Genomic DNA, 13,364 nt, shown 5'->3' with positions numbered 1-13,364 from the left:
CCAGAGAAGTCCCGGCACAGAACAATGGGAATGGAAGGATGTGGGGACTCACTGGCCCTGCCTCACTCCCTGTACCAGGATCTGGACCTACCAAGCCACTGGTAAAATTCATTAGTGCTTATTTTCAAAATATCTGCACGTAAAGTCCACATAAAACCAAATCCCACTGATTAACACTAATGCTTCTTTAACCTGAAACTACCACACCTTCGGCTTACTTAAAAGTGATTCCGATTGTTCGTGGCAGTCAGCCAACACAGTAGGGGTTTTCTGTTATTGTTTTAAATATTCAAAAAGAACTATTTTACCAGACCACAGAATTCCTGGTTCAATGACAGCATTTCAGACATTGAAAAAGATTTACTTAAAACAAAAATCATGATTAACATCCATTTGCCTTTTGTAAGATCGTCTTTGCTTTTAGGAAATTTCCATCACAAACCTGAGCTATTAAATACAATCATTTCACGGTCTGCTGATAGATAATTTTGCTCCTCTGGTACCACATTTCCTTTTCGTTGTATATCTAAGACATTATCTATCTCTCAAACTGTGTGGTAAACTCATTTAAACCATTTAAGCTGAAATAGCACTAAACGTTTATTATAGATGAATACATTCAAATAACTGCAGAACATTACACAGAAGCGGTGTCCTCGGAGCATGACTGTTTCTGGTACATCAAGAGAGATCCAGCTTATCTTCTCTTAACTTTGTCATCTTTTCCTCAACATCCACACTAACTGGAATCGCTGCAGCAAAGCCGCGAAAAATTCTCATTTAAAAATACTTTCCACAGTTCTTGTCCAAAGACAAGCAAATAATTCATATGATCTTAATTAAAAGTTAACATCTGCCATGATCTGGTTACCCAACAAGATTTGAAAGGTAAATGCTGCTTATATAACCATTTATCGAAACTCCGACTATCAAATGTTCTCAAATACATTAATTGATAAAACTTGACTTTTGTGCCCTTCGGAACACTTTCTAGTATAGGAAATGTATATTCCCCATTATATATGTGCAAATTCTACTAGTTTTTACATAATTTGTTTGAATTAAAAATATATATTTAATTAAAATTACTCACAATTATTTTCAATGTGCATTACAGTGCTCTTCATGGACCAGATCTCCACTCCTTTACTCAGGAAATATTTCTAATGACTTAACTGGAAGTTTTTTTCCTGGGTAAAGAGTTCAGAATCAGGCTCATAATACTGAAAAATTTTTTGCTCTGGGTTTTAAAATAAAATCCTACTGTCTTAATTGCAGCAAATACCCCTTAAAAACAAATGACCTTGGAAATGTGCAAAGACAGATTTGAACAGAAGTGTGAGATAAATACACCGAGTGTAATTCGACTTACTTTGAAAAAAAAAAAAAAAGCATAGTTACTTTGCTGTTCAGGTTTCTAATTAAAAAAAAACAAAAAACCGAGTGTAATTCGACTTACTTTGAAAAAAAAAAAAAGCATAGTTTCTTTGCTGTTCAGGTTTCTAATTAAAAAAAAAACAAACTGAACAAAATCAAACCTGACAGTAACCCATCCTTTTAGAATAAACCAGTACATCTGAGGACATATTGGCTCCTTGAAGTTTGAAGTTGTATAAAATACTACCAACCCAAATATTCAGTCTTCTGATGCATTCAATTTCTCTTTCTTCCAGAGAAACCACAGAAGTTTTACCAAGAATGAACTCAGGAACAGGATGAGCCCAAATAATAAGACTCCGTAATTTTAATTTCTGACATTTCATGCAATTGACTACACGTGAATGTCTGGCCTTTTCCTCACAAAAATGCCAACTATTCGACTGTCACAGAAAAATCTGATTATGAAATCAAGGTCTTCTAGTTAAAAATCAGTTCCTAAGATTTCTAATATTTCCACTTGTTTTTGAAGCATCTGTGAGTACATTCAGAGTTAAAGTAATTGAGTCAAGTAACTTCTTGTTTACAGAAGAGACATCCCACACATTTTTCTTAAGCCACCCATCATTTTCAAATGCAGCAAGGAGGCCAGCAGATTTTTTTTTAACATGCACCTGCATTTTATATATACATGTATATGTAGAGATATATATAAAAATTTGTGAATCTAGGATATCTTCAAAAGCCTCAAAGAAAACAAAAACCCCTTCTGTTTAAAACAAAGAGGCTACATTTAGTGGTTGCAGAACAGGGATAGAAATCTCATATAACTTTCCAGAGACCATCTTTTGTGCACTGGACAGCTTCACCAGTGCTTCATTCTGGTTTTATCAGTTTAATTTGACTTAGTCCAGAAAAAAATCTGTTGTAGATATTTATGTATATATCAGTAAGTAAGGTCCTTTTTTTCCCCAGCCATAGTACTCTATGAAAAAAATAAAATATATCTGGTTGAACTGTCATAGAAACCACTGCATTACTGCCATTACCCCTGATTTGCTCTTGTTTATGGAGTAAACAAGAATAATGTACTTTATTCATGGATCCCCAAAATTTATGGAGGCATATTTAATAGAGACGGAGCACATCATTTTATCAGTACTCTAGAAACAGGTGGAGACTTTGCTGTCAAATTTTACTTTAAATGCAATATTAACATAGCCTTAAAAGCCTCTGTAGAGAAAGGAACAAGGCAAGTTAAGGAGTGTTTAAAACCCTACCAAATATAAACATAACAAATAACACCAACCAGAACATTCAAACTAGGAACATGCATTTCCAACTGGAATGCAAATTTAGTAGCATCAGTACCTTAGAAATGACCCCGCAAGCCTATATGGAGAAATTAAAAGGACCTGCTAACTGGTGGAAATGAGTACTTATTTCTTTCACTTAATCTGATATTATTTCTAAACAAGCAAAACTGAAACTTGCATATGCTCATACTGCTGAAATGCAAGCAGTCATCCTCACGCAGAGACTCCTTCCACCAGCACCTCGCCGTGAGATGCTGCATCATTGCGATACATCATCCCATCGCTCAAGCAGAGGAGGGCTTTTGTACCTGGATTTTGGATAATTACAGGTAGATTTTGCGACAAATTAAATAGGCAGGTAAAGACACTTGAACATGAATGTCTGAAAGGAAAATGTAACTTGGAGTGTCACAACTGTCGACACATTTATATACATAGGCCATTCATTTCCTCTTTATTCATAAATACTGCAACTTAGCAAGGCCACCATAAAAGCTTCTGTTAACATACACATGACACAATGCAGAAATCAGCAGAACTTTTTTTTTTACTTTGCCATTCAGAGGGAAATTGAAAAAAGATATCTGAAATGATCACCCATCTGAATGAGAACATTTCCTTGAGCTACTTAATTATGGGGGTCTGAGAAGGCAAGTATATTCCAAAAGGCTGATAAAAGGTTTTGAAGGATATTAAGCACGTGGCTTTTACTGCTTATAGCAGAAGCAGCTACATGAGTTCATTCCACATTCAGAGCCATCAAGTCTCAGACTCCTGAAGCAGACAACATCTGCAGCATAAGCTATCCAACTCAGCCTAGAATATTACTAAAAGTTGGTTTTTTTTTCCTTCTGACTATAGCTATAATGTCTCAAGAGGATTTGGAAAGCATGCAGAAATTTAAATTACAATCCTGAAGATGTTATCAGTTTAAGTTTTACAGTTTCACTACCTACTGAGATATGCAAACATTCACAGCACAAAAATAGTTAATACTTGTTTGTAGTTTTTAAAGCTTTAAACACTCTTTGAAAGGCTGAACTGACAGCTCATTTTGCAAAGGGAAAGCAATTTGGAAGGAAAAAAAAGTTTAGAACTCAGGCCTGTTAGCTTGCTTTCATTGCAAGTAAACAAAAAGTCCCCATTAACAAGCACCCAGGACAAAAGGAGTTAATATTTAATTAAAACCAGCTCTATCCACTGTAACAATGACCTGGAGCCAAACAAGGCAGAAGATGTATGAGTCATTCTTTCTGCCAGTGAATGAGACAGCTGATCTCCGAAGCAATTCCTCAAGACAAGCAGTCAGAACTGGAGTTCTGCCTCCATTCACAAAAACACAGTCCAGCATGAACCATGTGGCCCCAACCACAAGCTTTTCATGTCACACCCTTCCAGAAAGCTACAGCAAAGTAAACTTGAACTTTAGGCATAAACACAGTGATTTCACTGCTTTGTCTCAAGATGCAGCACAGACCTGCTGAGGAACGTTATTTAATAAATGAAAAGTTAAGCAAACTATAAAGGGCTTAAACTTAACTCTTCCTTCTCCCACTCACAAACTGCTTCCAAAAGCTCAGCTGCACTCCAGAGAAAGGTGTTCCTGTTAAAAAAAAACAAACTGGAAGCTGTCCAGAAAAACAAGAAGCTGAAAATGCTTCACTTAAAACTTTATTTTGGGTAGCAGAACACTTCCTGCGGTACTGTGTGCTCTGACCTCATGCTTCACTTTTAGAGCTAAGAGCAATTAGTTTTAAAATATCCATCATTTATTCAAAGTGGCAAAAGAAATTGAAACTGACAGGAAATTCTATATGAGCAGTAGTATTTTGGCCTCAGCTAAAATAAGACTTTGGGCCTCAACAGTAATGGATCTATTGAGTTTTTTTTGATTCATTGTCAGTTCTGAATATATGAAAGATTGGCTAAATTATAAGTATTCCTGCAAGAGCTGGGGTGGGGGGGTGTTGGTTGGTGGCTGTACTTTTTCCACGGGAACAACTGTTTCTAACGAAGAACCACTGGCAAGGTAAAACAGTGGTAAATTTCAAGATGGTAAAAAAATTATTTCCCATAAGCACTGGATTTGCTGTCAAAACAACCCAAACCCATTTTACATAACGTGAGATGCTCTGACTAATAAACTTAAATGCATTTCAAAACTAGCTCCAGATCTCAAAATTCTTCCTTATGTGAATAATCCCTAGGAATATGAAGATGGGTTTGCAGAATCTGCTCTTCATTTGCTGCTATACTAAAAATGAGAAAAAAAGTTAGCTTTAAAAGGAGTACTCACATTTAGTATTTTGCTACATGCCTCATGGTAAGCAAACCCCTGTCCGCTTTTGAAAATTATGATTCTGAGTAAAATTATTCACTTTACTAGCAAACAAGAAAAATATGAAAAAGTTTATTACTACACAAACTTTCAGACTTGTAGATTTTTGGCGGGTTTACTTCTTTTGGATTTTTATTTTAATAACATCCCCTTCCCTCTTTTTTGCCTAATGTAACTGTTCTTTTTTTGTGCAGATATTTATGATCATAAGCTGTGAGTACTAGAAAATCAAATCTATTAGATCACTAGAGTACACAAAAAAAAAGAAAAAAGACAAAAGAAAAAGAGAGTAAGATATTCTGTGTACTACAAACTGAAAGTGTTTTCACTTCTTTTAAGAGTGTTTGTTCCTGACAGGCAGATTTCAGTTACGGAGGTACTAAATTACAATTTCTTGACTCTTATTGCTCCTATAAAATGTGGATAGTTCTTGAATGTGGCTACATACTGCCTGCCTTACACTGGCTAAATTTTACAACTTTTTGGTAGAAAAAAGCTAGTTAGCTAGATTAAACAAAGCCAGTCTAACTAGACTAATATTTGAAGATCCAGTACTCTCTTTTACTAAAAGCAATCCTTTGAGACCTAAAAACTATTTCCTTTTCACACCTTTTCATTCAAGAAACAAACTACAAGTCGACACTTGCTTAGACATCACTGCAACACTGGTGGGACCTCCACATTAGGAGAATAGAGGGAAGAAACTTATTTACTCAAGTTCATTCCAAAGTTGGCCAATAATTATTTGAGACAAATTACTTACTTTCATATACTAAGAAGTGGCTTCTGAATACCAGTAGCCTGAAGAAGCCATCCATTCAATTTAGCAGAGCTGCAGTAGAGGCACAAACCCGTTACCTGTAGCTGTTATTTCAAACTCCTTTCTGTTTACTTTATCTTTTTATATGTTTTTCAAATCACACAAAGAATATTATATTTTAGTTTTTAGTATATTGCCATCTGAGAAACTTATTAACTATTGCTCCAAGAAGCAGATCTAGTGCATAAATTTATTATTTGTCTTCACTCGGGATGCTTTTTATGTATCTTAAACAAGCTGTAGGAGAAATTAGTGTCTAAATAATTTTAAAAAACCCAATCTGAGTTCTTTGTTAATCCTGTATTCCCCAAAACCAAATGCTTTCACCACAGAAAGGAGACACTCACTCACTAACAATTTGTTCTCTCTTCATTTTGTTCCACAACAAGTAGGTAGAGCTACCATGACAAGATAACATTAGATTAATATTTTAACCACTTTTTTCAAGTCACCGAACAATTGCTACCTGACAGAACCAATCTGATTCCAGATACATGGAATCAATAAAGCCATTTTACAGTATTATCATGTCAAAATGCTGCCACTGAGTTATTTAAATATAAAAGATAAAATCCAAATAATATTTGTCTTGGTTAGCAATAGACAACTTTAACTATTTCAAGGTTGAACATTGAAAAAATTATTAAAGGCTTCCCATTTTCAATTTCTAGCATGAGAAAACTGTTATGCTCTATCTTCTGTCTTGCATAACAATTGACACAGGGCAATCTTAGAGTTGTTTTACATCAAAATAGAGTAAGTTTTACATCAAAATAATTAGAGTCTTTCTTACATATATAATACTACACAGAGTAAGAAGTAAAACTCATTTCCATAAAAACCTACTATGCAGCTAGTGGAATACATTTGTGAGCTCTCTGTAAGTAGTATTCAGCTTGTTAATTATGTAGTAATAAAATATTAAACAGGTTACACAAATTGTTTACATTTGGATTAATTCTTTAATACAAGTGAGCCTCCCACCATTTTCAAGAGGAAAAGAATACATTTATTTTCTGTTTACTTGTTTACCACCAACTTGTCACAGGTGACAGTAACTGTAAAAATCTTCAGGCTAAAATATGTGATGCAGTAAGGACAGCTTCAGGAAAAGCAAAACAAAGAAAAATCCACAAGCATTATTTTTGTGTGTCATAAAATGCAACTCACTTTCTTCTCCTAACTAATAAGTAGATTTTTGACCTGGTTACTCCGCAGTGGGGATCTGAATTTGTGGGAGAAACCTGGTCAGCTGCCACTGCTTTTCTTAAAAAGGGTCAAGATGTTTTAAAATTTCATGGTCATTTCCCTGGCTCCAGAGCATTATGAAAAGAAATATGTAAACAGTACTGATGCTGCCAAATTGGCAGACTTCTAGCCTAGGAAGGTCCAGAAGAACATAAATGGACACATCTAGCAATGGGTAAACAAGTCTGATTTCAAAATCTGTTTCCTGGCTAAGCTCATCCATATAGACTTTTGAGCAGAGCTACAATGTCCTCAATCACTACCACATTATAAAACTAACAGAAGTTGTTAAGGATGGGGTTGTTTTTTGGTTTTTTTCTTCCATAAAACTTTGGGATCAAGCTAATAGATCAATATTTGATAATGTCATCTTAACTTTTTATTTCAGTTTTAGTTTAGCCTTACGAAAAGCTGTGCAAGGTTTGTTTCATGAAACAGCTCAAACCATGATTCGGCATGGCCCGAAACAGAGATTTCTTAAAGTACTTCTAGAACACTAAAAAACCTGTAATATTTAGTTGCAATATACTATGGACAAATAGCTTCATTTAGGTTTAGTTCTTTCTTATAGGAAAAAAAAAAAGGAACTTTTTATTCATTTCTAAATATTTCCCAGATTATTTTATCTGTCTTTATAAAGGTTATTCAACCTAGCTGACATAGGACTAGACACCTTCTCTCTCAAAACCTATCTAAATTTATTCAGTGAAATACTCTCTGATAAACAGGTTAAAAAACTCTCAAACAAGTTATTCTAGTCTAAAATAAGCAGTGCCTTCAGAATAAAAATTGACATTACATTAATTTATGTTTCTATGGAAATTATCAAATTTTGGTCTTAAATTCTGCATTATTTTTCAAACTTCCATTATTATCTACACATGCATTATGAATCTGCCTGTATTTTTTCTGACTTAAGATTAAAGAAATTTCACCAGTTTTCAGAAACAAAACCATCCATGCCAGTGAAACAATCAAACTGAAAGTTAACCTCTAAATTAAAATATAGTATCTTTTGAGCAGCATTTTAACATGTTTCTAATTTGCTAACATGAAAGAGATGATACAATGTAAAGAGCTCCTTAGTAAAATCACCACAGGGAAACAGCTACAGCTGACCATTGTACTGCAAAAATGATCTTAGTTCAGGACAGCCTGTTTTCAATTATTAGGGAAAAATTGTATTAGTTCATAAAAATATATCCTCTGTTCCATTAATTTCAGGAGGGCTTTTTGATTATACACAGAATAACCCCATACTAAAACTAATACTAGCACAATAAAAATGTCATCAAAATAAACAATACCTCACAACTTACTAATAGGTAAAGAAACCACACAAAAAGCTGTTAAAACAGATCAGGGTATAAACAAGTAGTTAGCAATATTTCCCTTTCTATGAACACTAACAGCAAGCATTTTACCCCAGCATCCCTCCTTTAAAACAAAACCAAACCAAAACAAACAAAAACCTCAAAAAACCAAAAAAACCCCCAAAACCACCCAACAACAACAACAAAAAAAACTAAAGGAAAAAATCAAAAAAACCAAATGCAGAACATCTCTTCTATAAACAGCTGTGCATAGTCCTGTACAGAAAAAAAACTTAAACATATGTGAATACTCACATTCATTTAAATTAGAATGAATCTGGAGAGATTATTTTAACTTGCATCAAATTTATGTCTATCTCAGATGCATAAGTTTACGTTAAAAATTTACCAGAAATATTAAGGAGAGATAATGCACAAAAATCTTTATGCTTCAAATAAACAGTACTGCAAATATCAAAGAAAAAAATCAGAAAATGTTGCTGAAAACAAATAGACTTGAACAAGCAAAAAGATACCTTGCAACTTGTTAAAGTTATAATGCAGCAGCTCATTTTTGTTACTGTTAAATTAATATCTCAAGAACTACTCAAAATTCAGATTTATACATTATTGTTCTTAAACCTTGTCTCTTCACTAGAATGTGCTCTGCAAGATTATTTGAAATACTTAAAAGAGCATGCATGTGTAAAGCACACCGATGTTAATTTTCTAATCACCCGGTACAGAATCTCACAACTACAAATACAAAGACAAAAATAACATGCAAAATATTTAAAGGTTTCTGGAAGAAAAAAAAAAAGAAAATAAAGAAAAAGTACTGGTTAAGTATTTCATACACACCTAATGTTCTGTGCTGTGAACAAGGTGGAAAGAAGACACTTGCACTTAAATCTTGAAGCATCCCGTCCCGATGAACCCAGAGAAACTAATTTCTGCCATCAGAAAAGTACTCCACCAGAACACCAAATAATTATATGTGCTGCTGAAAAGGAAACAGCAAGCCCAGTTCTGGCTGTATGTAGTCTCTCGAGGTACAATAATATAAACCTGATCAATTGCAATTAAAATCTGAACAGAGGCTTAGAACTTGAAGTCTTGGTGCATTAGTTCTTGCCAAAAGCAGATGTGATTGTGAGCTGGAAGCAATTTCTCCTGGTAATTTGTGATGACACTGGGTAGAGCAGCCCCAGAGTCCCCAAAGACAAACTCATCAGAGGCTCTAATGTATGCATGACACATGAGGTGGCTCTTTTAGAGCTCAATTAATTGGGCTGAACATTAAGACAGCAAGTTCAGGACTTTTTTTTTCCCCTCCAGAGTTGTTTTTCCTCTTTTTACAAGCAGTTTTTTCCCTTACCTTCTGCAAGCCATGTCTCCTGTAATTGGCTCAGATCTTGAAAGAGTTCTGCAAAAAGATAAAGACACAGATAAAATCTAATATCTTCAAAAGATTAAAATGGGTCCAAAATATATTTTCAAAATATATTTTTCCTTAAGAGCAATATACATTAATTCTGGTTTGGCAGTCAAGTGTACAGAAAAAGCAGGCATTCTGAGGCATCAGTTACTGATTTTTCTACACCTATTAATAAAAACCCAAGCACTTACTGTATTTTCAGCTCTTGAAATAATAACCAGAATCTTAACAGAGCTCTGTAGTATAAAAGGCTCATTCAGCAACACATAGAAAAGTTAAAAATCATATTTCTTACAGGTGAACAATCTCTTCTTATACAATTCAGGCCTCCTCCTGTAATATCTGCCCCAGATAAGGCTTGCTTGGACTTCCACAGTTCTGCCTGAGCAACAACTGAGTATTTTTAATAGTAGGGTCATAACTATCGTATAAAAATTCTGAAGCCATGACCTGAGATGCTGCAATAGCAAAGAGAAATGGGAAATCTTTTGTACTTCCCCTAATGTTTCACTTCATATGACATGAGAATCACCACTATTTCCTCTATGCTGTACTCACTGTACTTCTTTAAAACTAAAACCACCTTCTTCATGGGCTGAATTTTGCAGCAGCTTATCTTTTGCAATGCATTGAAATCAGTTACTTATAATGGGTGTAAACCAGAGCAGCATTCAGCTTACTTGCAAGCCTCAGAAACTCAGTTATGAAAATTCTGTTTGCTAAGACTAAGTAGGATATTTGAACTAACAAATGGTTTATTTTTAATTTACTGTATTTTGAGAGAGACTTCCTTTTTTATGAATGCTGACAGATAACTATTTACATATACTTAAATTACAGAGGCTATTCATTTATCCTGTGGACTCATACCCCACAGAGGCACATTGGGAAATTATTTGACTAAAAATCAGAAAGTTGCTTTTTTTTGAATCTACTTTTCCAGGCAAGTATTGATTTTAAAAAGTGTGTCAGTGTGTTCTTACCCTGATAAGATTTACATAGGGCTAAGTTATAGGCCTCTACATATCTTCCTGTATGTCTCATGTACTTTCAGGGCTGTAGGCGTAGCATAGTACAGACCTTGTAACCTAAAGAAGTGTTAACAGCTATTACCAGCCTACAGCTCTCAAGCTACAGTCCTGAGTGGCTACTGATGGGACTAAGTTACAAACCTTTGGGCCTCCAAAACTTTCTCCACTCTAGGCTCCCTTAATCGAAATTCCCTGGATTTTTAACCCTGTTAGTGTTATACAACAGGATAAACAGGCCAGCAGGCACTGGAACCCTGACTATACAGTAAAGCTGGTGAAAATCAAATCTCCATACCCACATTCACTCCTGCTACCACTAGTGAAGACATACCAGGGAAAAGGACATTAAAAGATGGGAAATTTATTCATTCTAAATATGAAGGGGCCTGATGGTGAAAACCCAGGTGCCATGACTTGTGTCAGATGTCGCAAAGGCTTGGCTTCAGTACATGACATCGTGTGCCACATGTGCACAAAATGCAACAGGGTAAGTCAAGGAAAGACTTTCAACTTTATAAATTTATTGCCTGTTGCCAGTTTGTTTTGCATTAGTAAATATAGTTTTCTTGTCTTGTTTATTCAGATTGATCTAGATATATTTATCTCCTAAATAAATAAATAAAGAGCTCTCAAAAAGCTTCTCTGCATTAGTAAGAAAAGGAAGGGGGGGGGGAACAACAAGCCCTCACCTTCTGAATCATGAGCCAGGTCTCTGTTAATGAATTTTCTTTTCCTGACATTTGTCGGTCTCTCATTACAGTTTCTCCCACGCGGATTCTATAAACAGGAAAGATCAGTTAATTTAGAAATCTGAGGTTTGAGATTTGGTTGGGTTTGTTTTGGGCTTTTTTTAATTAATCAGGAATATGCAAAGTTGGCATAAATTCTTTACATTTTCAAACAGGGACTTCTTGTCAGCCTTCAATTTCTAACAAAAGATATTGCTGAGCACCTAACATCCTTCCAAAGATTCCTATATCTAAATGCAACACATTTCTATCTATCTATGTAGACATCTATTTGTACAATACATATATAATGTGCTCAAGCAGCAACACAATACCAATCGTATTTTTAGCATCTAAAGTATACAAACCTACACAATAGCCCATAAATCCCCATAGCATAAGCTATGCAGGAGCACCCAGACATGAAATTATAATAGGCTGCTTTGTTTCCCTGTGCTACTTATAAAATTGTTTGGAAAGTCCTGAAAGAAGGAAAAAAAAAACAACCCAGAGAGGAAAAAAAAAGGTTAATGTTTGCCTCAACTTCTTTCTTTTGAACGTTGCAGGCAAACGCAGCCAGAAACTTTGAATGCAGCTGCTGCTGCTCTCGCCTCCCTCATCCGCTAATCATGTGCATGATTTTTTAATCATCCCAAAACTGTCTTTAAAAGAACACGATGCTTTATTGCAATAACTAAGAAGAGAGGCTCATCTTGCAAGCAAAGCTCCCAGATGAAGAGTTGCCCCTACAGCCATAACAAAGCAGAGACTGTGTCTGTAAAACTCCCCCACAGAAATAAGTCGGAGTCAAGTTTATAAACACCAACTTTGAACTGATCACTCACATTGGTGACCATGTAAGGCACTTGCTGGTCATAAAATCCATCCATTCTGCGGCTCTTCCACGAGTCTTAGCTCAGTGTTTTTATTTACTGGGCATTTGATCTGGAGATTTCCTCGGGATCTGGACTCCAATCAGCCTAGAGGGGAATACAAGATGGCTTTTAGATTTAAAAAAAAAAAAAAAAAGGCAGCATGAATGAACTGCTTGCATTTGCATACCTAATTAACCTCAAAGAGTCCCATTCATAAAAACAACCCTCCCTTCTCTGCCTTCACCTGGGTTACACGCTCCTGCCAGCAAAACGCGGAGCAAAAGCACTCCGCGGCGGCGGCAGCCGGCGGGGCGAGAGGCAGGGCTTTATTTACACTGCGCGCCGCACCCGCGGGCGATCCGCGCCGGCGGCAGCCGCGGCTCTCGCCAGCAGCGTGTGCTCAACTCGTAATGGCGAACGCGGGGCTGGCCGCGCACCTCGCGGCGGCGGCGCCCGGCGGCCACGCACTCACCGCCCTCACACACACACACACACACAGAGAGACACAGACACGGCCCCCCCGCCCCGCGCACCAGCCACCTTCTCCCACAGGATCGCTCCCGCAGCCCCACCGCCGCCGCGCAATCCTGCGGGGCGGCGGGCAAAGTTGCGGGGCAAGACCCACCTGAAGGCCACGCGCGGCGATCGGCTGCAAAAAAAAAATTCCCTCCAAATTTAATAAAAACATTAATTATTCCCCGGCACTTCCCCCTTGGAAGCCGCGAGCGCCACTGACAGAGCTCAATCCCGTGGTTTTTCCTCTCCTCCTCCTCCAGGGGCCCCCGAGCCGCGCCGGCGGATCCCCGCCGCCCATTGGCTCCCCGCGCCCCCCGCCGGATCGCCGGATCGCCGCGCGCCCGCCCCGGCCCCGGCCCCGGCC

At 36.8% G+C, this 13,364-nt stretch overlaps 1 protein-coding gene across 5 annotated transcripts in view; it reads right to left on the bottom strand.

Moving 5' to 3' along the window:
- Nucleotides 1-13,364, bottom strand: part of ETV1 (ETS variant transcription factor 1) — a 66,873-nt gene that overhangs the window by 53,142 nt on the left and 367 nt on the right. Inside the window, exons 1-4 of one of the 5 annotated variants that reach the window (XM_039712079.1) lie at nucleotides 13,110-13,311; nucleotides 12,455-12,589; nucleotides 11,571-11,658; nucleotides 9,791-9,838 (exon numbers count right to left, since the gene is read on the bottom strand). In XM_039712079.1, the coding sequence (XP_039568013.1) occupies nucleotides 9,791-9,838; nucleotides 11,571-11,658; nucleotides 12,455-12,499 (181 nt within the window). In that variant the 5' untranslated portion in view covers nucleotides 12,500-12,589; nucleotides 13,110-13,311. Of the gene's footprint in view, nucleotides 1-1,093; nucleotides 1,177-9,273; nucleotides 9,416-9,790; nucleotides 9,839-11,570; nucleotides 11,659-12,454; nucleotides 12,590-13,109; nucleotides 13,312-13,364 lie in introns of those variants that run through there. The other 4 variants (XM_039712058.1, XM_039712069.1, XM_039712087.1 and 1 more) reach the window with 4 other exon arrangements.

This window comes from Passer montanus, unplaced genomic scaffold (genome assembly GCF_014805655.1).
Source record: "Passer montanus isolate IOZ18808 unplaced genomic scaffold, ASM1480565v1 scaffold10, whole genome shotgun sequence".
Lineage (NCBI taxonomy): Eukaryota > Metazoa > Chordata > Aves > Passeriformes > Passeridae > Passer > Passer montanus.
Note: the sequence above shows the minus strand (reverse complement) of the source record. Positions and strands in the feature narration are given on the sequence as shown.